Consider the following 27,224-nt stretch of genomic DNA (forward strand, 5'->3'; position numbering starts at 1 on the left):
TTGTGACAAGAAAGCCAACATTAACTTCTATATATTTCAAAGTTCTTTGTGTATTTTCTATAACTATATATTCTGTATAAACATATTCTATATAAACAAAAAACTACAAAATCCAAAAACGTATGTGAGTCAAAACACCCATTTCACTTATGGTAAAAGGAGAAATGTTTGGAGTGACTCTGTGTACATGCGGCTCAGGCTTGGGTACAAATATTACTGGGAATATGGGATAGGTGTTCATGATAATGACACGAAGTGTAAACTATGTGGTATGTTAAGGTCTCACACCCTTGCCCATTATGTTCTTGATTGTCCGTTGATTAATGTATATAGAAACACTGGGATAAGGACTGTTCCTGAGCAAATAGCCTGGATGTGTCACAAAGGAAAGGTTGATGATATTCTTGAGAGATATAAGAATTTTGCACCAAGACTGTAATATTTTGTTGAATTATCTGCATGTCTCTTGCAAATTGTCTATACAGTATAACTAGGTCATAAATGTATTTGTGTGTACGTCTGATACCATACTACTTGTGAAGGAGGAAATGTATATGTTTATCTCTCAGAATGTTTGGTAATATGTTTATTGTTTGTGATGTGTGTCTATGTATGTACTAACACGTTGTACTGAACAGGGTGAGAATAGCTTGAGCTACCTCATCCCTTTGTGTGTATTTTACCTCAATAAACTTATTTCAATTTCAATACACTACTATAACAATTTGCACATTATTATTATTGTTTCATATGCCAACCCACATAGGGTAGGATTTCTTAGACTGGAATTGTACTGAATCATGTACAACTCTAGCCTAACCTATTATTAGCTAATTTTGTTAGGTAGAATTATTATCAGACTAGTACTGTATCAGACAGTACTAGTTAAGCAACATTTAATATTTTGTAGGCCCTAAGCAGGGTGGGATTCACTCTTTTTCACGAATTGTGTACTTATATCTTATTATATATTTTATTGTGTTCATCTTTGAGTGTTACTAGGTGTCACTATACCAACCGAAGGTGAAATAGATGGACTAGCTCTAGGTGCTACCGTAGTGATACCAAAGTACCACTCAAATCTTATATATCTCATGTTTAGGTAGGAAACTAACTTCTACATGAGGTAAGATAACATCGCTTAACCAAGAAAATTACATATTAGGCTATTATAACAATACTTACATCAACCAAACGAACAAGTATCCTAGTTATATAAGTAATAGCTGTACAAGCCCTACAAGGCTTGAAATTAAAGCCACCATGGCTACTCCAGAAAAATTGAAGAGATCCCTGATAAGCCTTAAAGGTAATCTCACGAGATTGCTCAATAAGTCAGAGAACGTATCTAAAGCCTCACCAGTTGACTAATCAATAGAAATATCTCTAGAGTAGCCGATCACAAATTTGAACAAGTTAAGCCTATGATTGAGCATATGTCAGTTTGTGAACAATAGTGACACTGATCCTGATGAAATAGACCAGATCATAGCAGAAACATCTCAGTATTAAGATGATACTCAAGATAAGTTCAATCTTCTACTTAATGTATTAAAACACATAAAGTAACACCTAACATAACAGTATCTCAACACAGTACAGCTCAAGCAGAGGCACGTTTACCTTCTTTAGACTTGCCCACCTTTGCTGGACTGGATGAAGAAAATTGGGTTACCTTTTGGACTTCATTTAATGTTCATATACATTCTAAAACCTCCATAAATAATTTAACTAAATTTTCTTACCTTCAAAGTCTCCTCAAAGGGGAAGCTAAGAAGGTTATAGCTGATTTGTCCATTGAAGACAATAACTATGATATAGCTATACAACTGTTGGAAGTTAATTACTGCAACAAGGAATTAAGTGTAGCTAATCTTTTTTTTACCAATTAGTGGATATAAATCTACCTAGTAATCTACGGGCTCACCATAGCCCTTGCTACTTGGAACTTTGTTCCAAGTAGCAAATCTTTAACAACAACCTAATAATCGACCAGACTCTCTTCAAGACTTTAGGTTGGAAGTAGAATCCCTTGTGAAAGCATTTGGTGCAAAGGTAAATGTATCAGCTTCAGAATGGTCATTAAAACTACTCCTACAAAGGAAACTTTCTTGAAACATCTTAGCAGAAATCTGCTCCCATTACAAGACAGATCCTTTCCCTTGACCAGAATTTCGAGAGACTGAGAATCACTTTTAACAGGATGAAGGCTCATGATAAAATAAAATCTGAACCTAAGCAGCCTATTACTGATAAATTAGTACCCGCAAAATTTTCCCCAAACATAAATCTAAATCAACTACCCCCATATCAAGAGGGAAAGGTAGCAATGTAGGTACTATACAGTAAATCCTTCTGAACCAGGAGTTAATGTGCTTCCTAAGACTACTACTACTACTACTGCAGAAGAAAGGAGTTGTTTGTTCTGCCAAGGAGAGCTTATAACATTTAAATGTAGTACCTACCCAGATCGCATTGCAAGAATTAAACGTCTCAAAGAGTTACATCGATGTACAAGATGCACGGGATCACATGATCATAGCACTTGTACGGTTGTCTTGCATGTGTGCAACAAGTGCCATAAAGACCAACATCACTCAACACTGTGTGGAGAAACACGAACGAGGTCATCAAAACCTCAAGTGGAACTGAGTACATCCACCACTGTACAATACTGTAAGTTACATCAAGAGATTAATGTACTTGCTACTAAATCAGATAATACTACAACGTTACCTGCAGCTCAACTACGGTTAACTAATAAGAAATCTAGGATCACCACACGGTCTTTTTGACCAAGTGTCCCAGAAAACATTCACTGCCCAACAATTAGCTGGTCAATTAAAGCTCAAACCCTTGCATCAAGTAAAGTTAAACATTTCTGGATTTTTAACAAACACCGGACCTTGCGATTATAAGATCGTGAGAGCTTTAGTACGCCTAGAAGGCTATGCCAGGCCAGTACAGGCTACTATTGTATATATAATCCCAACTGACCTGTATGTTTATGGTCTAGGGAACGCAGCCAAACTTCTCAAAGGTAAAGGAGTTAAGTTGGCTGATCATAAAATAAAATCTGACCACCTCACCGATGTTAGTATATTGGTAGGGGCAGATTATTACTATAAATTTATCACTGGATGCACCAAGCCACAGGAAATATATCTGTTGTTATCAGCCAGAGGCAAATTGCTTACTGGATCGGTGCTACCTCAAAAAAATTCCACATCAGTAAACAAAGTAACTCAATTATAGTTGTGTAACTAGGCTTGGAAAAGTGCACCACTCAAGTTCAGAGACTTGGCTGAAGATACCTCTGATCCCTCTGTACATAAATTATGGGATCTAGATACTTTAGGCATCGTCCCAGAGTAACCAAGTCCAGATGACACTTGGACTTATCAGGAATATCTTAACTCAGTTATTTACCAAAATAATCAATACTAGGTTAAATTGCCATGGAAATTAAATCATCCACAATTACCAGTAAATCACTTCAAGGCATTAAGTCAGCTAAAATCCCAGGTAGCTCGTTTGAATAAGCAACCTGACAAATTACAACTGCTTCATAACTTGATACAACAACTTGACAACAAGTTTATTGAAGTTGTTGGTAATGATAACTAAAGAGGGTCATTATTTGCTTCACCACACCATGTTGAAAGATTCAATTACTACACCCATCAGAATTGTATTCAACTGTAGTGCCAAGGTGAAAGCAAATAGTGTCTCTCTAAACAATTGTCTACAAACTGGCCAAAGTCTGAGACAAAGACTGAATGATATATTGTTACGGTTTCGCCTTGGAACTTATGCCTATACGGCCGATATAAGTAAGGTAAGTCCGATATAAGTCTAAAATTTCACAATGTTCCTCTGGGTAAAGGATCCTAATGATCCCCATAGTGAAATAGTAACTTATAGATTTGCATCAAACTTATTTGGGGCTACCTCTTCTCAGTTTCTGCTTCAAGCAACATTGGATACGCATTTGAAGAAATCTGACAGTTCTCACAAGACCGAAATTAGAAATAATTTATATGTAGACAATTTCCAGGGAACTACAAGTGATAAATCAAAATGAACTAAAATACATCATGATGCTAATTGTGAATTACTGGGAGTTAATATGCCTCAACAGTCATGGGCTTCCAATGATGAACAATTAAATCAGATAATAGAAAATGAATTTCCAGGGTACCAAGTACCCCATATTTTGAAAGTCTGGTATGGAATGGAATACTTCTTCTGATGAGCTAAATATTAAATCAGTGGAAACTATTAATTCTCATTTAACTATGCTATAAGGAAGTTATTATCCTTTCTCAGTAAACCATTTCACCCTTTAGGTTTAACCCCTTAACTGTGCGGCCTCCAAATATGACCCCCCCCCCCCCCCAGTGCACAGGCAATACAATTATGGAAAAATTCATTTCTGTTTTTAAAGTGTCAAAACCCCTTCCCTGAGTAAGGGTATAGTAACAGAAGGTCGAAATTGTAAGTACTTTAGCTGCTATAGGGTCCGTAAGTTTATGCGTGACGTCATCATTCCCTGGTCGCCCTGTGGTATACACCCCCGGGGCTGGTAGGGCGCTCAGGGCAGGATGAGCGAGTTGCCGCGAATATATTTTTGTTCATTTTCTGCGCACAGTTCCAAATACATTTTATATGCTTTTACGTGCCAATCCTATGTATAATGAACACGTACACTATAATATGGCAGTAGAACATCCGTACTGTCTGAAGACACTGTGTTACGTGCATGACACATGTGTACACATATTTTCATTGTATTATGCTAATTTATGTATACATGCGCGATTGCCTAGTGACTTATGTATACATATACAGTCTATTTACACACTATATACATTCACCATGAACACACTCAGAACTCCGCGAGTGTCAGCTGCCACACCCTCACTCCTCCAACATCCAGTCTCTCCCTCACTCCTCCAACATCTTACTCGCCAACATTGCTCCTCTCACCATACTCTTATTGTTTGTATTACACTATTTACACATGTTATGTATACCTATCTACATGTTTTATTCACCAGAACTATGCAAGTAAGTCGGTATTGTGTCTTTACAGTGGCCACCATACACTGCATGAGAAATCACACAGCAGCCAGTAGACGACGCTACGATTACGTCACCTCCCTCACCAAAATAGTTCCTCCCAACATACTCCTGTTGCTGTTACTACACTATATACACACATTGTATATACCCATGTACAAATGTGTTCACCATAGAGAACCACTGAGCTAGTATGATAAGCAAAACAAGAGTGGCTGCCACACGGTGAGGCTACCTCGATTCTCTCCCTCTCTCCTTCACCACAATACTACGCACATATGTACATGGGCATATACACACATTGTATATATTCATGTACATATGTGTTCACCATAGCGAATCACTAAGCTAGTATGATTAGTAAAAGAAGAGTGGCTGCCATACTGTGAAGCTACCTCGATTCTCTCCCTCGCTCCCTCACCATAATTACTCCTCCCACAATACTATGCACAGTGCTTATTATCACCACAATCCTGCTGTTATCACAATACTGGTCACTATATCCTGTAAATACATAATTGACCACACGTTTATTTTGTAAAGGAACCTAAGAAGTCGTTTGAAGATTCCTAGATGGACGAAATAATGCTGTGGTGCTGTGGCTAGCACTGTGAACATCGTGAACAGCATTGAATCACTAATATTTGAACATTGTACACAGTCATTATCACACTCAGGCTCGTCTATACTATCATGGCTAAATAATACAAGTTATATATATATTTTGACATTATTAGGCGATGCTGTGGTCACAAGCAGAACAGCAGTGCTGTGAGCTCATGCTGCATGCGCAGGCCTTGGTTGCTCCCTCACTACTGAGGGCTCTCACACCCGGGAATGTGGACCACAATTTTTTTAAAGATGGCGTCTGTTTACAAGAGCACTGAGGAAGCTGACGTGAACCCCATGTAGCCGCGGGAGTTTTAAATGGAACGTGAAAAATACAAATACCAAGAGGCACATAGCGCACCCCAGACGTGGGCCTGCAGGCGTGTTGCGCAGTTAAAGAGTTTTTAGCCCCATTTTGATTAAGGGCAAACTCCTCATGCAGGAGTGCTGGCAAACAAAAATGGGTTGGGTTGATCTGTTGCCTAGTGATTTGCAAGACAAATTGCAGCAGATGACAGCGGATTTAAATATTCTCAGTACCCTTAAATTTCCTCGTAACGCCATAGGACTAAAACAACCCACAAATTTGCAAGTGTTTTGCAACGCCTCAGGCAAGGCATATGGCACAGTAGCCTACTTAGTGAACACAGAGCAATCAATATTACCTACTTCTAAAGCCAGAGTGGCCCCACTAAAGAAGAGGTCATTTCCACAAATGGAATTAACGGCTTTGTTGGTAGGTGTCCGATTGGCTCATTACCTGACCACGACACTAAACAATATTCACTTCTCTGAGATAGTAGTGTGGTGAGAAAATGAGGCAATCTTTCAATGGGTAAAAAACATTCACAACAAAACTCCATATGTCAGTAACCGAGTTAGGGAGATTAGAGATTTGTCAGCTGAATTTAAATTGAGACATGTTCCTACAAACAAACCCAGCTGACTATCTCTCCCGAGGATTGACACTAAGGCAATAAATCAAAACCGAGATGTGGTTTAAAGGACCTCAGTGGTTGGTCAGTGGCCTAAACAAAAGCCCCAAGTCATAATGACCAATATCACTACCCCCACTGAGGCCCCAGAACCCCCTCGATCTTTGGCTATTGATCCTAATCATTATTCTAGTTTAGGTAAATTACTAGGAGTTACTCAGGTAGTGTTTAGATTTCTTAACAAGATAGGAATCAAATACCAATTCCCTAGTCCAATCAAATATTGGGTCAAACAAGCACAGATGGAAACCTATGGGAGAAATTATGAGAATCTCCCTGATAAATTGGTAAGATCTTTAGGCATTTGGTATGACTCAGACAATAATGACATTTTGCAATGTGGAGGACGTTTATAACATCCAGAAGTCGATTTTGAAATAAAGCATCCTATCCTTCTTCCTCATCACCACATCATTAGTAAATTAATAGTATTACAATGTCATGAATACGGCACTTTACATGGGGGGAGTGTTAGACACTCTCACTGATTTTAGGCAGAAGTTTTGGCTTCCCCAGGGTCGTCAAACTGTTAAATCAATAATCAAATATTGTGTGACCTGCCAGAGGTATGACGCTCATGGGGTGTCTTTAACCACGACCTCCACCATTACCTAGAAAACGAGTTGCACTCCTCCGTCTCTTTGAGACCACTGGGGTAGATTACACAGAAACCCTTATTTTAACAGGCACTCTGGACAAAATTCCAGTGAAAGCCAATATATGTCTTTTTACGTGCGCCAATACAAGAGGTGTACATTTAGAAAAAACTTCTGACATGAGTGCAGAAGCCTTCTTACAAGCCTTTCGAAGGTTTGCAGCACATCGATCCTGCCCCAAGTAGATGATTTCGGATAATGGATCCAATTTTGTGGCAGGAGAAGCTTCCCTAAGGGAGATATGGAATCATCCAGAGGTATGAGCAGTATTAAAACAAAGACAGTGCCACTCGAAATTTATACCTCCCAGAGCACCGTGGCAAAGGGGATTCTATGAACGAGTGGTAGGCACTGTAAAACGATGCTTAAGAAAATCCCTACATCATCATAAAATTAGCCTTACCGAGCTCAAACCATTGTCACTTAAAAAGAAGCACGAGTCAGCAACAGACCACTAACCTATCTCTCAGATGATTTCTCACAAAGAGAGCCACTGAGTCCCTCTCATCTGATAAATAGTAGTCTTAATAGTCCTCTAATATCTCTAGAAGATGAGGATCCGGAAAACCCATCATATGGCGGAAGGAACGACTTGGTGGAAAGTTATCAACATCTTTCCAGGGTGATAGGCAGGTGGCATGAAGTGTGGACTCGTGAGTATCTAACTGCTCTTAGAGAATTCCATCATGGAGCTGCAAGCCTCTATAATAATATCAGTTTAAAACCAGGTGATCTTGTTTTAGTGGACAGTGCCAGACCAAGATCAGAGTGGCCTATAGGATAAACTGTTGCTGTACATCCAGATCACCAAGGAGTACTAAGAATAGTTAGGGTCCAGTGTCGAGGCACGATCACCCTAAAAACTTTAGAGAAATTAGTTCCTCTGGAATTAACCGAACAGGAATGTTCTCCAAGTAGGAACTTACCTAAGGTTTCAGAAGAAAATAATTCTACAAATACTAGCACTCGTCCATCAAGGATTGCAGCGCAGCAATGTAAACTCAAACTTAAACAGTACTTTAATTCTGCATAAATGCAGAATAGTCATCTGAGGTTAAGATGATTTCATTAGTCTGCAGGAATATTCAGTGCCTAAGTAACGTAACCATTACAAGTCATTACGACCCTAGCCATTGATCTTGCTGTAGAACTGAGAGACTCCTTGATCTTGGCTAACATCATAATTAATATTTAAAAATCTTTAACTGATGTTCACATGATCACAGACTTAGTTTCATACCTGTTCCACAGATACGGGATATCTGTCACGGACATACTAACGTACTTACTAATATGTAATGAATTTATCTCTTTGGGGAAGAGCATCAGGTACGTCAGTACAAAAACATGAACTGCAACCCGTGTTTTCGCGCCTCCGGAGTTATGTTGGAAATTTCCAACACTCACATACTAAACCCTAGTATGATAATATGAATTTATTGTGCTAGGAAATTATATTAACTAACTCTACTAACCCGTAGCATAGTACAGTCAAATTCTCACTAATATTGATACCAGTATTGCATCAGCTATCCAGCTTCTATGAGAATAACCTATGTATATATATATTAATCGAATTAAACCCAGTCTAACCTCGTTGAATTTATTAAGGAATACAGATTGGCAATTGCTTTAATTCAATTTAGTAAATTATATCACTGTTTATCGGTAAAGTTTCCACAGCTACGATCAACTGATCTAATAAACAAGTCATGAACTGGATATCACCTTTGTAATTTATCTAATGTAACTTAGGTTCAATGATATACTCAATGGAAAATCGTCTGTTGTTACCTAGAGTACGTTATTATGCCATAAAATAACGTCGGCAATGTTCCATCAAATAGGAAATAAAAATAAAATATTGTGAATTATATATCAAGTTTACACCATCTGGCGCTAGGTGGCGCGCGGAGCAGTTGGAAGAGACTTGGCTAGAGGAGAAGCCATGTTTGATCAGTGCCCCTGAGCTGGTTATCAACATCGTCTATTATATAGATCATCCGAGCATTATCGGACCTCAGACTGTGCTACCAGCTTCATCCTTATTGAGGACACCGCGATCGGTCGGCTAAGTATCCCATAATTACCTTGTTGTGGCCATAATATCCTATTTGTTTGGGTGCCCATACCATTACGCTGAGTGAAGGAAAAAAAACACCAGTGTGTTTTCTATATTCAGACAAATCTGCTTTCAATGTGTATTTGTGTAAACACAGACAATTAGGTAGAAATGACTTAATATTAATTTTGCAGCATGGAGTTATCTACGAGAGAAGCGTATCCTATTCTGGTGAATCACGTGTCTGCCGAGACAACGCGGACAAACAGGATTAGACGGGTTACTGAGAGCTGTCTGACGTATTCTACGTTCACAATTAGACAGCTCAGATATTAATGTCGTTAATAACATAGTAGTTAGTGTACTAACCCCCTGATTGGAATTTATTACTGATTTATTGATGAAATAATTGTTATAGTTATGTTATAGGTAGTCTCAGCATTATTGATTTTACCCCCCCCCCCAAAAAGATGTGTAAGGTAAGGTAAGAGAAGTATGAGGAGAAAGAGCCAAGCTATTATGACTATATAGCACTGGGAAGGAGTCAGGATAAGGATTTGGGATGGGACAGGGGGAGGGGAGGAATGGTGCCCAACCACTTGGATGGTCGGGGATTGAACGCCAACCTGCATGAAGCGAGACCGTCGCTCTACCGTCCAGCCCCAAGTGGTTGGGTAACATTCCAAATAATCTTTAGAAGTTTTACGGTCAACTTCTCTAATATTTATTTTGAATAAATAATTTATTTATTATTATATAATATTATATACTGGAGTAAATTTCCCCCACACACAGGACCCAAAACAGCCAAGGAGGTCAAGAAGCATGCCTGTGTGAGGCGGCAGAGTTCTGCAGGATGACGCCAAGAAACACTACAGGTGGCAACACACACAGAGGCTGTGTAGGTAGGAAATAGTTCAGCCGACGTTCCCCTCAACACACACACACACTCTTTCGCCCTGAGGGAAAAATACAAACCTAAAGCAGTGTCTCGAGACGATAAACTCAGTGGCACTCGAAATATGCTCAAGCCTCAAACCTCTAAGAAAATAGAGAAAGAGATGCAGGCTGGAACGAGAAAGACGTTCTCTCTATTGACGAAGAGAACGAATCTCAGTACAACTTGAACGCCCCTACTTGTCAAAAGAGCGTCAAAGAAGGCTACGTAGAGAAATAGAAACGATTGAACTAAAGCTACTGCAATCTTATAAAATCCAGAAGCAGCAGAGAGAGCAAAGGGCCATCAGCGAAATAGAGAGAAATCTGAAATACTTTTTCTTCTGAGGATGGTATCACTTATGACATGTTGCGTTTGCTCTCTTTGTACCAGGAAATCCCCTTCTTGAGCTGCATAATATGAGCCATATTACTAGAGAACTTCCTATCTCATGGACCAAGAGTATAATCATTCCAATTCCCGAGACAACTCAAGATAATGCGTTCTGCCCAATTTCCCTTACTAGCTGCATTTGCAAAACATTCGAGAGAATGGTCCTAAACTGTCTCCTCCATAGAATAAGAACCATGCTATCCCCCCAGATATATGGCTTTATGCATGGAAGGAGTGTGCATCATTGCATCACCACCTTTCTTACCCTGCACACTGAAAAGTCATATTCCACCTTCCTAGATATCAAGTCTGTCTTTGATATTGCAAACCGACATGTTATCTTGAGTGAGCTTGCAAGAATGAATATTGGTAGTCGGCTTCTTTGTTGGATCAGAGGTTACTTATCCAACAGGAAGTCATCTGTATTTTTTTAAGGGCATAGTAGTGTAACAAGAGACTTCGAAGTTCGACCCACAGGGAGGTGTCCTCACTTCTACCTTATTTAATATCTTAATAAACACGCTATTAAACTCTGTACCGAGCAAACTCAACGTGACCATCATTAGCTATGCAGATGATATAATGATACACAACATTGGGTATGCTAACACGCAGAACACTCTTAACTCTGTATTAGACTCAAATCAGGATCTAGATTTAATAGTCTCAGCAGAAAAAACAAAGATACTAAATCGGCGCCCACCCAGGCAGGGAGGAGCTGTTCGCAAGATGCAACTGCATGAAGGCTCCCAGCTAGACTATGTTAACAGATTCAAATACATAGGCCTTGAGGTGCCACTGTATGGTCTTGTTGTACACAGACTATCGTCAGTATAAAGAGAGGCTCAGAGCTCTCAAGACTTGCAGGTTATCACTCAGGCTATGGTGCCAATGTCAGAATTGTCAAAATGGTGTACCTTGCATACATCATATCTTTAGTGGATTATGCTGCACCTCTGCTTGCCTTGATGCCTGAAAGAAAGCTTGGAGGGCTTGAAAAATTGAAGAAGGAAGCCTTGAAAATAATCCTTGGGTGCCCTCGTACCACAAAGATACTTAACTAGAAAACAGAACTTAATATTCCGAGCGTCGTTGATTGTGTTATTTGAATTAACTGTCAAATTTATATAAAAATGCTTAGGCTAACTCATCCTAACCCCTGCACAAAAGCCCTCCAGATTTTCTTTATTGAAAGTCAACATTGTTCCAAATAGATAACTAGACCTAGAACTGAACTCAGAATGTATCAGATTTATCATTTGTACCAAGGAAGAGAACAGCGGCACTTTCCAGCACCGTGGGAGATTACACCCTTTCCAATTTTAATCCCTCCCTTTCCACCCAACAAGATGCAAATTAGAGATCAGCCCAAGCTTCGTCTTGAGGCAAAGCTCAACCCCTTAAGCCATATTGATGCTCTGTCCACAGAGCATTCTCTCTCTCAAATCATATACACAGATGGTTCCCTACAGCGCCCCACGGGTGCAGCTGGAAGTGCAGTTGTCCTGACAATGGGCGATGGTTTATATTTTGAGTGGGGAGTCCGTCTAAACAACTGGGCCTCTACCATTCAGACTGAACTATTTACCTTGCTTCTTGCACTGAAATGTATAAATGTGTCCACAATTGATACACTTATTGTAAGTGACTCTTTATCATCCTTAATTGCTTTAAACTCCTTACGACATATCTGTAACATGCTCGTGTCTGAAACTTGACACAAATACAACAAAATTATTAATGATCTTATCTTGAGATGATTTCGGGGCTTTTTAGTGTCCCCGCGGCCCGGTCCTCGACCAGGCCTCCACCCCCAAGAAGCAGCCCGTAACAGCTGACTAACACCCAGGTACCTATTTTAAAGCTAGGTAACAGGGGCATAGGGTGAAAGAAACTCTGCCCATTGTTTCTCGCCGGCGCCCGGGATCGAACCCGGGACCACAGGATCACAAGTCCAGCGTGCTGTCCGCTCGGCCGACCGGCTCCCATGATGGTAACAGAGTTCATTTTATGTGGACTCCATCTCATGTTGGCCTACAAATGCATGATAGAGCTGATGAATTAGCCAAAGAATCTGCCTTTAAAGGAGAAATTGAGTATAACCTTGGATTGTCAATAAGCATTCTGAGAGCAATAGTTATCTTCTTGAGGTTATCTTGAGATGATTTCGGGGCTTAGCTTCCCGGCGACCCGATCCTCGATTCTTTTTTGTTACCCCCAACCCAGGAAACAGCCCGTAGCAGCTGTCTAACTTCCAAGTACCTATTTACTGTTAGGTAACAGGGGCATCAGGGTGAAAGAAACATTTTGCCCCATTTGTCTCCGCCTCCACCGGGGATCGAACCCGGAACCTCAGGACTACGAATCCGAAACACTGTCCTTTCAGCTGTCAGGCGCTGAGACCAAGTACACCAAGACCAAGTCTTATCAGTACACCAAGAACTTCAACAAAATTTTGTACATCTGAGGCAAAGTGAAATTGACACCAGTAATTCCATCTATCATCATACTATCATGCAAGAGGAGCCACACATTTATGGATCATCCAAAAAATCAGCAGACTTCTAGATGTTACTACTGCTCGGCTTAGACTCGGTTACAAGTATCTCTGGGAATTCTCATTATCTGCTGATGTAGACCTGACCATATGTAAACTGTGTCAACAAAATTATTCGCACACCCTCCGTCACTATGTGATGGAGTGCAAAAAGATAAGTGAATTCAGAGACAACTATAACAAATGTTCCAGAGATGTGTAAATATTTCTTTAAAAATTATATGCTGCCAGAAGTCTTGGCCAAATATTCCCAGGGTGCTAACTGTAGGTAGTAATTAAGTGACTGTAACCTATCCACCGCTGCCCACTGGATGGGGGCGGTGTGCAGGACAAACATATCAATTATGACACTAGTTCTTCACGTATGTCAGTTGCTTAAATTAATAACTGTACTTGTGGTTGGGCTCGAGCCCGATGTTGATGTGACGATGTGCATTGAATTTTGTAACTAGTTCATCATGATTGAAATTTTCTTAGCTATATGAATTGTGGGGTTAAGTCCCTGGGCCCATTATGTGCCTCTGTAACACTTTCTAGTACCGTCCACAAGATGGGTATGGGTGCATAATATATGAACTAAACTAACTCCTATGCAAAAAAAAAACAAATAAAAGAACAAAAACTACATCCAGTATTGAGCCCCTGCAAGAGGGAGATGGAACTTGTACAGATGACAAAAAGAAACGGGCAAAATACAGAAGCAACAGTACGATTCCGTTTTCAGTGACCCATTAAACAAACTGAAGATTGATAACCCAAACGAATTTTTGACGAATGTGATACAAACATCAAATCATATATTACATGTCACCCTAACTCCACTTGATTCTGAAGAAGACATAGACAGACCACACACTAGAAAATGAAGGGACGACAACGTTTCGTCGTTGGGCGTGGACGACGATGACAATCGACTTGAGAATGGTCCAGGACGGACCATAACGTCGTCGTCCCTTCATTTTCTAGTGTGTGCCCCTCCCCGCTCAGCTCGTTGCTGCCGTGTGGGGGCTTAGTGGGCGGCTGCCGGAGTGTGATGCTCCTTGGGACAGTCCTCTGTCCTTTTCTAGCCTTGTGCTCCTGCTGCCGTCCTCTCCAATTCTGCTGGGCACCTTTTCCTTTTCCTTCTGTTTCGTTTTTCTCCCCCCTCTTCTCCTATCTGCTTGCCGTTTCCTGCCGACCTTTTGCTTGTTCTGGTTCTTCCCTTGGACTTCTTCTATTTTGACGCCCGGGTGCTTGAGGAGGCATACTCTTGCACCCGTAGAACTGTAGTACCCAACGTCGAGAGCGAGGGGAACCTTTTATTGTCAATCCCCCTTTCGTCACTGAACCCGATCTCGACGGACTGTCGGTTTCTTAAGGTGGCGTTTGTGGGGCGTACACTCACGACGCACCCCTAGGAGGCCCCGGCAAGATTGGCGATAGCTTCTTGTTGGGTGTCCTGCCTCTAATTGTGGCTCCATGGTGGGTGTGGGGGCACATTCATGAATGAATTTTTCTTTTCGTAATGATGATGACCCCTGTTTCGGCTGTTTCTGATTTACCTTCTCAGGCTCGTGGGGTGGGCGACCAAGCCCCCGAGTCAGTCTGTGTTGGAAGACCGGGCTCTGTAGCCTCCGCTGCATTGGGCCCCGACCTTGTTCGTCCTTTGGCCTCTCTGACTCCTTCCCCTGGCTCCCCTCCCTCCTCTGTGGTTGGGTCGAGCCCCAAGCCCCCAGTGGTGACTACCTCATCCCCTGGCGCGGCTCCTTCTCTAGTTGTAACTACTGCGCCTTTTAACCCCTCTCTCTCTGGGGGTTTTCACCGCTGTCCTCGTTACGGCCGCTCTCGCTCAATTCCTTCCAGTTCTGCTATCTATCAAGCCTTGTTTGGTCCTGCTTCGTGGGCCAAATATTTTGATCTCCTCCCTCTTGATTCTGCACCTCCTGACGATTTCTCCCTCCATCGACACCTCGTTGATTGCGTGGATGCCTCCATTACTTTCAACCCCACTCGTCTCGGTACACGTGTCGTTGCTGCTCCTTCTCAGGATGCTGCTTCTCGCTTGGCTGCCTTATCCTGCCTTGGCGAGACCCCTGTTCGGGTCTCGAAGAACGCTCAGTTGAATGCCAGTGTTGGCACTATTCTGCTCCCGCCCCATGTTGCGACCGGTGTTCGGGACCTGCGCGACTGCCACGACGATATTCGACATATCCTTGATGCCCAGGGCCATTCTATTCTCCAGGTGGACACGTTTACTCGTCCCCCTCGTGGTAGTCGCCGTCAACCCCTCCGGGTTGTGAAGATTACCTTTGATGGTAGGACCCTTCCACCCTCTGTCATTCTTGCTGGTGCCAGGTGCTCTGTCCAGGAGTACATTCCTTCTCCTCGGCTCTGTAACAAGTGCTGGAGGTTTGGGCATGGTGCCCTCTGCTGCTCCGGGACTGTCTCTCTCTGTCCTTTGTGTGGTGGCGAAGGTCACTCTAAGTCGAAGTGCACTTCTCCCCAGGCTCGTTGCCTCAACTGCGGTGAGACCCATCCTACCTTCTCCCGTGCGTGTGTCCATTACAAGCTTGAGGCAGCCGTCCTCAACTTGAAGCACCGGGAGCGTTTATCTTTTCCTGAGGCGAGACGCCAGGTTCGCCGGCTCCCGCCTTATGCTAATATCTCTTATGCTCACGTGTTGTGCTCTTCCTCTCCTCGTCCTTCCCGCTTTCCTCAGACTCACAAACGTTTCCAGGCCTTGGACCCTGATACGCCCACTGCCCCCCTTCTCTGTTCCTTTGGGTTCTCTCCCAAAGGATCCACCTCCTGGTCCTCTGTCTGGGGTTCCCCTTCTTTCTACCCGGTCTGTCGTGTCTCCTGTGTCTTCTTTCTCGTCTCCCTCCATTCCTCCTTCCCATCCTTCCCCTCCGTCTCTTGACTCTCCCCGCCGCCTGTCGGTGCGGGCTGATGTCCATCGCTCTCCAAACGGCCGTCATGTGTGCTCTCGTTCAGCTTCTCCTGTTGAGACGCTAGAATCCATTGCCCAGTACGTGGTTGCTGGGACACCTGTCTCTTTAAGTCAGAAGCGTAAACCTGGCTCCTCTCCTTCCTCCTCCCCGGTGGGTAAGAAGGTTTCACTTTCTTCCTCGGCCCCTACTTCTGCCTCTCTCGCTCCTTCCCCTCCCATTTCGGTGGTTGCGCCCCCTGTTCCTGCTATGGAGGTTTCTTTAGCCCCCGCTTCCCTCTCGGTTGCTGCCCTTGCAGAGGTACGCTCCCCTCTTTCTACCCCCCCTCTTCCTGCTGCTGTCCTTGACTGCTCCTCTCCGTTGTCTCCTCCTCTTCCTCCTCCTCCTCCTCCTCCTCCTCCGGACCCCGCCCGCCCACCTCTGATCTGTTCTCCCGTTTCCTTCCCTCCATCTTTGCTCAGTTTACCCATGCCCCCTAACCCTGACTTTGCTGATCCTGATCCCGACCCTGATATTCTTTAACGTGCTCCGTTGCTCTTTCGCCTTTGTTTCTTCCTTGTTCTCTGTTTTTGTCCTTTCTCTTCTCATCGTTGTCCATTCTTCAATGGAACGTTCGAGGTTATTACGCCAATTTCCTCGAACTCTAACTTCTGATTTCGCGGTTTTCGCCCCTTTGTGTCTGTCTCCAGGAGCCGATGCTTGGTGCTCGTCCTGGTCGTTTTCGTGGCTATTCCTTCTTTCTCTCCCCCCCCCCCCCCCCGTAGCCATTGCTGGGACTTCTAATTCTTCTGCTCTTTTGATTCGTGCTGATGTTCCCTTTGTTCCTTTACTTTTTCCTTCGCCTCTCCATTGTTCTGCTGCTCGTACCTTTGTGGGGAAATGGTACACAGTTTGTTCCATTTATCTTCCCCTGAGTGTCCCGCTTTCTCTTCCTGATTTGAAACACCTCCTAGACTCCTTGCCGGAGCCTGTGCTCCTGGATGACTTCAATTGTCGTCATTCTCTTTGGGGTGACGTTCTGACGAATACCCGGGGTCGCCTTCTTGAGCCGTTTCTCCTCTCTTCTTCTGTCTTTTCTGAATTCTGGTGAGTCCACTCATTTGGACTCTCGGACTCGCACCCTTTCTTGTCTTGATCTTTCTCTCTGCTCTTCTTCTCTTTACTTGGATTTCACGTGGCAGGTTCTTGATGACCTCCATGGAAGTGATCATTTCCCCATCCTTGTTTCCTTTTTCTCTTTTCGCCCTTCCCTCTCTTTCCCTAGGTGGCAGTTTGCTAAGGCGGACTGGACCCTATTTACCCTCAGTGCTACTCTCTCTGACCTCTCCCTTCTGCCTCTCTCGCGCTCTCCTCCTTTTTCATGACACTGTCTTCAACGCTGCCCTCCGCTCTATCCCTCGCTCTTCCTCTCGGGGTCCACGGAAGTGCATTCCCTGGTGGAATGCGGACTGTGCTCGGGCTGTCCGCTGTAAGCGTGCAGCCTGGAAGAGGCACCGCCGTAGGCAGACGACCGATTCTTTTCTTTTCTTTCGGAAAGCGAGTGCGGTGGCCCGTAGGGCCATCCGTACGGCTAAACGTGAATGTTGGGCATCTTATGTCTCAACAATTACGTCCGAAACTCCTCTGGCCCAGATCTGGAAGCGTATCTGCAAGATAGCGGGTAAGTTCGTTCCTGATGTTTCACCGGTCCTTCACCTCCATGATACTCTTGTGGCGGACACGTTGCAGGTCGCTTCCGTACTGGGTTCCCACTTTTCTTCTGTTAGCTCTGGTCTTCATCTTCCCCAATCTTTTGTTCTTCGTAAACCTGTCCTTGAGTCTCGTCCTTTAGATTTCTGCACTCGTCTTCAACTTCCCTATAATGATCCCTTCTCTCTCTCTGAACTTCGTTCTGCTCTGGCCCTCTGCAGTTCTACGGCGGCGGGCCCCGATGGTATTCATTATGAGATGCTTCGCCATCTCCCTCCGTGCACGTCTCAGTATTTACTGAGTCTGTATAATCGGATCTGGGAGTCGTCGTCAGTCCCTGAGGACTGGCTCGATACCGTTGTCCTCCCTGTTCGCAAGCCGGGGTCTCTGGGTACTTTCCCTAAGAACTTTCGCCCTATTGCTCTCACAAGTTGTCTGCAAACTCTTTGAACGTATGGTTAACGTTCGTCTGATGTGGTTCCTGGAACACCATCACCTCCTCTTCCCTTCTCAATTTGGTTTCCGCAAGTGCTGCAGTACGACAGATGTCCTGGTGAACTTGGAGGTCTATACTCGTACTGCTTTTGCTGCGAAGACCTTCGTTGTTGCCGTCCTTTTTGACCCGGAAAAGGCTTACGACACCACTTGGCGATATCATATTCTATCTCAACTTCATTCTTTTGGCCTTCGTGGTCATCTCCCTCTCTTTCTCCGCAGCTTCCTCTCCCGTCGTTCCTTTCGGGTGCGCCTTGGTACCGCTCTCTCTGCTCTGCCTCTTTTCGGCAATACGAAGGTGTGCCCCAGGGTAGTGTTCTGAGCACTACTCTTTTTCTGGTTGCCCTCAATGGTCTTCTTTCCTCTCTTCCTTCTGGTGTCTTCTCCGCTCTCTATGTCGATGATCTTACCCTTTGCTGTCCGGGTGATGATTCGCCTCTCCTTCAACGCCGGCTTCAACTTGCAATTGATGCCGTGTCGTCTTGGGCCACCGATCATGGCTTCAAGTTCTCTACTTCTAAGACTTGTGCCATGACTTTTACGCGGAAACGGGTTGTTCTTCGTCCCTCTTTGTCACTTTATGGTCATCCCCTTGAATACAAAGATTCCGCGAAGCTTTTGGGGTTATTCCTTGACACTCGTTTGTCTTGGTTTCCCCATATCTCTTACCTCCGTGTTGAGTGCTTTAAGGCCCTTACCATCCTTCGGGTCTTGTCCCATACTTCTTGGGGGGCAGATAGGCGCACTCTCCTTGCTTTACATTCCTCTCTTGCTCTGTCTAAGCTCGATTATGGTTGCCCTGCTTACTCGTCTGCTTCTCCTTCTACTCTTCGCCGTCTTGATGCTTTGCACCATACTGGATTGCGCCTCAGTTCTGGTGCCTTTCGTTCGACTCCCGTCCTTAGCTTGTATGTTGACACTGGCTTCCTGTCTCTCCAGGGCCACCGTGATCGCTACTGTCTTAGCTATCTTGCGCTGTCCTTACAACATCCTTCCTCTCGTCTCTGTCGTGCTTTAACTTTTACCCCTCCTGCGGTTCCTGTTCCTCTTCACCACCTCCCTCTTTCTGTCCGGTTATCTCGCCTCCAGGATTCTCTTTCCGTTCGTATTTCTAATGTTTCTCCTCGTGTCGTTCCTTCTTTGCCCCCATGGAGAGTCCCTCTTCCGCAGTTTTGTACTTCCTTGACCCATATCACTAAAGCTTTTACCCCTCCTACGGTTCTAAAACGCCTTTTCCTTGAGCACTTTTCTTCTCACTCCTGCTCCGTTTCTGTCTTCACCGATGAGTCTAAGTCAGCGGACGGTGTTGGCTACTCTATTGTTTTTCCTGATCGCACTTATATGTGTCGCTTACCTCCGGAGACTAGCATCTTTACAGCGGAACTTTATGCTATTCTCTATGCTCTTCGTCTCCTGCTTTCTCGTTGTCAGTCTTCCTTTGTAGTTGTTGTTGACTCTCGTAGTGCCCTCATGGCTCTCGGGTCCTTTAATCCGGTTCATCCAGTAGTTGTCGAAGTCCAGCATTGGCTGTTTCTTGTTCACAGTAAATTTAAGTCGGTTGAGTTTTGTTGGGTTCCCAGCCATATTGGTGTGTCTTTAAATGAGCGTGCGGATGCTGCCGCCAAGGAAGCTGTCCGCTCTTGTCCCATCTCTCGTAAAGGCATTCCGTATTCCAACTTTTACCCGGTTATCCATTCCTCAGTCCTTACCCGTTGGCAGGCTTCTTGGTTGTCTGTTACTGGTAACAAGCTATGTACTCTTAAATGTTGTGTTTCCTCGTGGCCGTCCTCCTTCCACCGTATCCGGCGGTGGGAAACAGCTCTGGCGAGGTTGCGTATTGGCCATACTCGCTTAACCCATGGTCACTTGATGGAGCGCCGCCTTGCTCCTTATTGTCCTAGTTGCATTGTCCCTCTTACGGTCGTGCATGTCCTTCTTGAATGTCCTGACTTCCAGGACGAGCGTGTGTCTTGCTTTCTGACCGCCCCTAGCGGTCACCTGTCCCTCAATAGAATTCTTGGTGACTCGGATACTTTTGATATCGTTCGCCTTATGCGTTTTTGTTCTCGTATTGGCATCCTTGGTGATATTTAGCGCCCTCTGATTATTTTGCGCATTTGATGGTGCTACATAGCCTTCCCGGTTTGGTACCTTCTTTTGATAATTACTTACTTACTTTCTAGTGTGTGGTCTGGTCAACATATTTCAGCCACGTTATTGTGACTTATCATCTGCAAGACATAGACAGTATGCCTATGCACTCTGCACCAGGACCTGATTCCTGGAACTCCATGTTCATCAAGAACTGTAGCACAAAAAACTATCGCAGGCACTAAACATATTTTGGAGCCGGATCTTAGATACTGGTGTTATTCCTGATATACTAAAACAGCAGAAATAGCACCACTCCATCAAGAAGGGAATAAAGTAGAGGTTAAAAACATATATAGACCGATAGCACTAATTAGCATCACACGTCAAATAAATCTTTGAAAGAGTGATAAGAAGTAAGATCACAAAAACATCACAGTCTACATTATGTAGACGAATCACAGCGTCTACATAACCCTGGTCAACACGGTTATGAACCCTTGTTGTTTCCTCGAACAATCCTCTATATGTGATATTTGGGTGACAGTTTTTTTTTGTCCAGAACCACCCCCCCCCCCCTCCCAAGATCTGTTTCTTTATCAGAATTCTTTAACGATTTTTCACATAATATGTAGGCTGTGTTTGGCATGTTTTCTCTTATTCCACATTCCTTAATGTGTATGTATTCACATTAAATTCCACTTGCCAAGTGTTGCTCCATACACTGATTTTGTCCAGGACTTCTTGAAGGGCGTGATAATTGTCTAAGTTTCGTATCTTCCGTAGCATCTTGACAGCATCAGGCAGTCTGTATGGTTTACGATCAGGAATAGTCCAACCACTTGGGCTGATGAGTAGAGCGACGGTCTTGCTCGGCGCAGGTCGGCGTACAATCCCCCGACCCTCCAAGTGGTTGGACACCATTCCTTCCCCCCATCTCATCCCAAATCCTTATCCTGACCCCTTCCAAGTGCTAAATAGTCGCAATGACTTGGCGCTTTTCCCTCCCCCTGTACACAGAGAAATCACATTATCGTGATGTATCAATGAGAAAATCCACTGGAGCCGTGATGAGGTTTCGAACCTATGTGATGGGTATTCCCAGATGCACGCCCTAGCCGACTCCGCCATGACATGGTCAAAAGAATTGCAACCTGGTGTACTACTGCACCCTCGAGGTGCCATTCTTTGACCATGTCGTGGCATACTGGTCTAGAGCGTGCATCTGGGAATAGCCAGCGCATAGGTTCGAATTCTCATCACGGCTCCTATGGATTTCCTCAGTAATATACTCAGTAACAAATCTACTTTAGTTTCAACTGTAGTCACTGAGATTTTACAGGAAAGAGATGGTTGGGTTGATTGCATTTACCTGGACCTAATTATTAAAGGGCTCTCGGTAGAGTCTTGCATAAGTGGCAGTTCTGGAAACTGAAACATGGTGGGGGACTGACCGGGAGACTTCTGACATGGATGAACATTTTTCTAACAGACAGAGAAATAAGAGCAGTAATCAGAGGTAATGGGTCAGAGTGGGGAAGTGTTACCACTGGAGTATCTCAGGGTTCTGTTCTAGCACCAGTTATGTGTATGCAGCCCAAAAGGTTCTATTATCAATGCTTGTAAAGGAAACACGAATGTTGGCCCGTGTTTGTGCGTGTCCGCGTGTCCATGTGCGTGTCCGCGTGTCCATGTGCGTGTCCGCGTGTCCATGTGCGTGTGAGTGCTTACCTAAATGTGTCTGCGAGAAGCGAGATATAACGTCCTAACTGTTAAATACTTGATGCAATTATATCTACCGATTTTGAAATATTCAATGAAATATCCTATTAAATTTGTGACTGGCGGCAGCCTCCATGACCTGTGCTGTCAGGTCACCTCCTTAACACTGCCCGCAGAGTCTCCATGTACTCATGTATTTGTATAACTTATGTATTTGTATTAAAGGCTATTAAATACATGAGTACTTATTACGGGCATAATTACTCATGTATTTGTATTATGGGTTATTCATGCCCGTGCACTTCTTGGATGGCATACTCTTCACCAGTCATCTGCACGCACCATAGACACTCATACCTTAACCTCCGGTGTGGCGTTAAGACCTTCATCCCCGCCCCATACTCTTCACCAGTCATCTGCACGCACCATAGACACTCATACCTTAACCTTTGGTGTGGCGTTAAGACCTTCATCCCCGCCCCATACTCTTCACCAGTCATCTGCACGCACCATAGACACTCATACCTTAACCTTTGGTGTGGCGTTAAGACCTTCATCCCCGCCCCATACTCTTCACCAGTCATCTGCACGCACCATAGACACTCATACCTTAACCTCTGGTGTGGCGTTAAGACGTTCATCCCCGCCCCATACTCTTCACCAGTCATCTGCACGCACCATAGACACTCATACCTTAACCTCTGGTGTGGCGTTAAGACCTTCATCCCCGCCCCATACTCTTCACCAGTCATCTGCACGCACCATAGACACTCATACCTTAACCTCTGGTGTGGCGTTAAGACGTTCATCCCCGCCCCATACTCTTCACCAGTCATCTGCACGCACCATAGACACTCATACCTTAACCTTTGGTGTGGCGTTAAGACCTTCATCCCCGCCCCATACTCTTCACCAGTCATCTGCACGCACCATAGACACTCATACCTTAACCTCTGGTGTGGCGTTAAGACCTTCATCCCCGCCCCATACTCTTCACCAGTCATCTGCACGCACCATAAACACTCATACCTTAACCTCTGGTGTGGCGTTAAGACCTTCATCCCCGCCCCATACTCTTCACCAGTCATCTGCACGCACCATAGACACTCATACCTTAACCTTTGGTGTGGCGTTAAGACCTTCATCCCCGCCCCATACTCTTCACCAGTCATCTGCACGCACCATAGACACTCATACCTTAACCTCTGGTGTGGCGTTAAGACCTTCATCCCCGCCCCATACTCTTCACCAGTCATCTGCACGCACCATAAACACTCATACCTTAACCTCTGGTGTGGCGTTAAGACCTTCATCCCCGCCCCATACTCTTCACCAGTCATCTGCACGCACCATAGACACTCATACCTTAACCTCTGGTGTGGCGTTAAGACGTTCATCCCCGCCCCATACTCTTCACCAGTCATCTGCACGCACCATAGACACTCATACCTTAACCTCTGGTGTGGCGTTAAGACCTTCATCCCCGCCCCATACTCTTCACCAGTCATCTGCACGCACCATAGACACTCATACCTTAACCTCTGGTGTGGCGTTAAGACGTTCATCCCCGCCCCATACTCTTCACCAGTCATCTGCACGCACCATAGACACTCATACCTTAACCTCTGGTGTGGCGTTAAGACCTTCATCCCCGCCCCATACTCTTCACCAGTCATCTGCACGCACCATAGACACTCATACCTTAACCTCTGGTGTGGCGTTAAGACGTTCATCCCCGCCCCATACTCTTCACCAGTCATCTGCACGCACCATAGACACTCATACCTTAACCTCTGGTGTGGCGTTAAGACGTTCATCCCCGCCCCATACTCTTCACCAGTCATCTGCACGCACCATAGACACTCATACCTTAACCTCTGGTGTGGCGTTAAGACGTTCATCCCCGCCCCATACTCTTCACCAGTCATCTGCACGCACCATAGACACTCATACCTTAACCTCTGGTGTGGCGTTAAGACGTTCATCCCCGCCCCATACTCTTCACCAGTCATCTGCACGCACCATAGACACTCATACCTTAACCTCTGGTGTGGCGTTAAGACCTTCATCCCCGCCCCATACTCTTCACCAGTCATCTGCACGCACCATAGACACTCATACCTTAACCTCTGGTGTGGCGTTAAGACCTTCATCCCCGCCCCATACTCTTCACCAGTCATCTGCACGCACCATAGACACTCATACCTTAACCTCTGGTGTGGCGTTAAGACCTTCATCCCCGCCCCATACTCTTCACCAGTCATCTGCACGCACCATAGACACTCATACCTTAACCTCTGGTGTGGCGTTAAGACCTTCATCCCCGCCCCATACTCTTCACCAGTCATCTGCACGCACCATAGACACTCACACCTTAACCTCTGGTGTGGCGTTAAGACCTTCATCCCCGCCCCATACTCTTCACCAGTCATCTGCACGCACCATAGACACTTACACCTTAACCTCTGGTGTGGCGTTAAGACCTTCATCCCCGCCCCATACTCTTCACCAGTCATCTGCACGCACCATAGACACTCACACCTTAACCTCTGGTGTGGCGTTAAGACCTTCATCCCCGCCCCATACTCTTCACCAGTCATCTGCACGCACCATAGACACTCATACCTTAACCTCTGGTGTGGCGTTAAGACCTTCATCCCCGCCCCATACTCTTCACCAGTCATCTGCACGCACCATAGACACTCATACCTTAACCTCTGGTGTGGCGTTAAGACCTTCATCCCCGCCCCATACTCTTCACCAGTCATCTGCACGCACCATAGACACTCATACCTTAACCTCTGGTGTGGCGTTAAGACCTTCATCCCCGCCCCATACTCTTCACCAGTCATCTGCACGCACCATAGACACTCATACCTTAACCTCTGGTGTGGCGTTAAGACCTTCATCCCCGCCCCATACTCTTCACCAGTCATCTGCACGCACCATAAACACTCATACCTTAACCTCTGGTGTGGCGTTAAGACGTTCATCCCCGCCCCATACTCTTCACCAGTCATCTGCACGCACCATAGACACTCATACCTTAACCTCTGGTGTGGCGTTAAGACCTTCATCCCCGCCCCATACTCTTCACCAGTCATCTGCACGCACCATAGACACTCACACCTTAACCTCTGGTGTGGCGTTAAGACCTTCATCCCCGCCCCATACTCTTCACCAGTCATCTGCACGCACCATAGACACTCACACCTTAACCTCTGGTGTGGCGTTAAGACCTTCATCCCCGCCCCATACTCTTCACCAGTCATCTGCACGCACCATAGACACTCATACCTTAACCTCTGGTGTGGCGTTAAGACCTTCATCCCCGCCCCATACTCTTCACCAGTCATCTGCACGCACCATAGACACTCATACCTTAACCTCTGGTGTGGCGTTAAGACCTTCATCCCCGCCCCATACTCTTCACCAGTCATCTGCACGCACCATAGACACTCACACCTTAACCTCTGGTGTGGCGTTAAGACCTTCATCCCCGCCCCATACTCTTCACCAGTCATCTGCACGCACCATAGACACTCACACCTTAACCTCTGGTGTGGCGTTAAGACCTTCAGCCCCGCCCCATACTCTTCACCAGTCATCTGCACGCACCATAGACACTCATACCTTAACCTCTGGTGTGGCGTTAAGACCTTCAGCCCCGCCCCATACTCTTCACCAGTCATCTGCACGCACCATAGACACTCATACCTTAACCTCTGGTGGGGCGTTAAGACCTTCATCCCCGCCCCATACTCTTCACCAGTCATCTGCACGCACCATAGACACTCACACCTTAACCTCTGGTGTGGCGTTAAGACCTTCATCCCCGCCCCATACTCTTCACCAGTCATCTGCACGCACCATAGACACTCATACCTTAACCTCTGGTGGGGCGTTAAGACCTTCATCCCCGCCCCATACTCTTCACCAGTCATCTGCACGCACCATAGACACTCATACCTTAACCTCTGGTGGGGCGTTAAGACCTTCATCCCCGCCCCATACTCTTCACCAGTCATCTGCACGCACCATAGACACTCATACCTTAACCTCTGGTGTGGCGTTAAGACCTTCATCCCCGCCCCATACTCTTCACCAGTCATCTGCACGCACCATAAACACTCATACCTTAACCTCTGGTGTGGCGTTAAGACGTTCATCCCCGCCCCATACTCTTCACCAGTCATCTGCACGCACCATAAACACTCATACCTTAACCTTTGGTGTGGCGTTAAGACCTTCATCCCCGCCCCATACTCTTCACCAGTCATCTGCACGCACCATAGACACTCATACCTTAACCTCTGGTGTGGCGTTAAGACGTTCATCCCCGCCCCATACTCTTCACCAGTCATCTGCACGCACCATAGACACTCATACCTTAACCTCTGGTGTGGCGTTAAGACCTTCATCCCCGCCCCATACTCTTCACCAGTCATCTGCACGCACCATAGACACTCATACCTTAACCTCTGGTGGGGCGTTAAGACCTTCATCCCCGCCCCATACTCTTCACCAGTCATCTGCACGCACCATAGACACTCATACCTTAACCTCTGGTGTGGCGTTAAGACCTTCATCCCCGCCCCATACTCTTCACCAGTCATCTGCACGCACCATAGACACTCATACCTTAACCTCTGGTGTGGCGTTAAGACCTTCATCCCCGCCCCATACTCTTCACCAGTCATCTGCACGCACCATAGACACTCATACCTTAACCTCTGGTGTGGCGTTAAGACCTTCATCCCCGCCCCATACTCTTCACCAGTCATCTGCACGCACCATAGACACTCATACCTTAACCTCTGGTGTGGCGTTAAGACCTTCATCCCCGCCCACAAGTAGTCTACAAATCTTAAATGATTTTCAAAACTTTTTTTTATGTATCTATCTTGAGGTTATCGTGAAATGATTACGGGGCTTAGTGTCCCCGCGGCCCGGTCCTCGACCAGCCCTCCACCCCCAGAAAGCAGCCCGTGACAGCTGACTATCTCCCA

At 45.2% G+C, this 27,224-nt stretch overlaps 1 protein-coding gene across 1 annotated transcript; it reads left to right on the forward strand.

The window, feature by feature from the left end:
• Positions 1 to 1,263: 1,263 nt before the first annotated feature.
• LOC138352154 (mucin-5B-like) lies at positions 1,264 to 27,139 on the forward strand. The gene is made up of 5 exons (XM_069304416.1): positions 1,264 to 1,309; positions 1,585 to 1,865; positions 3,448 to 3,613; positions 6,258 to 6,427; positions 22,544 to 27,139. The coding sequence occupies exons 1-5, from the start codon at positions 1,264 to 1,266 to the stop codon at positions 27,137 to 27,139; spliced, it is 5,259 nt and encodes a 1,752-aa protein (XP_069160517.1).
• The last annotated feature ends 85 nt before the right edge of the window (positions 27,140 to 27,224 follow it).

This window comes from Procambarus clarkii, chromosome 52 (assembly GCF_040958095.1).
Source record: "Procambarus clarkii isolate CNS0578487 chromosome 52, FALCON_Pclarkii_2.0, whole genome shotgun sequence".
In the NCBI taxonomy this organism is placed as follows: domain Eukaryota; kingdom Metazoa; phylum Arthropoda; class Malacostraca; order Decapoda; family Cambaridae; genus Procambarus; species Procambarus clarkii.

Coding starts and splice junctions, on each gene's coding strand:
- LOC138352154 (XM_069304416.1), top strand. CDS start 1,264: ATGGCTACTCCAGAAAAATTGAAGAGATCCCTGATAAGCCTTAAAG. Junction 1,866..3,447: donor ACTGCAACAAGGAATTAAGT/GTAGCTAATCTT, acceptor AATCAATACTAG/GTTAAATTGCCATGGAAATT. Junction 3,614..6,257: donor CAAGTTTATTGAAGTTGTTG/GTAATGATAACT, acceptor GTAACGCCATAG/GACTAAAACAACCCACAAAT.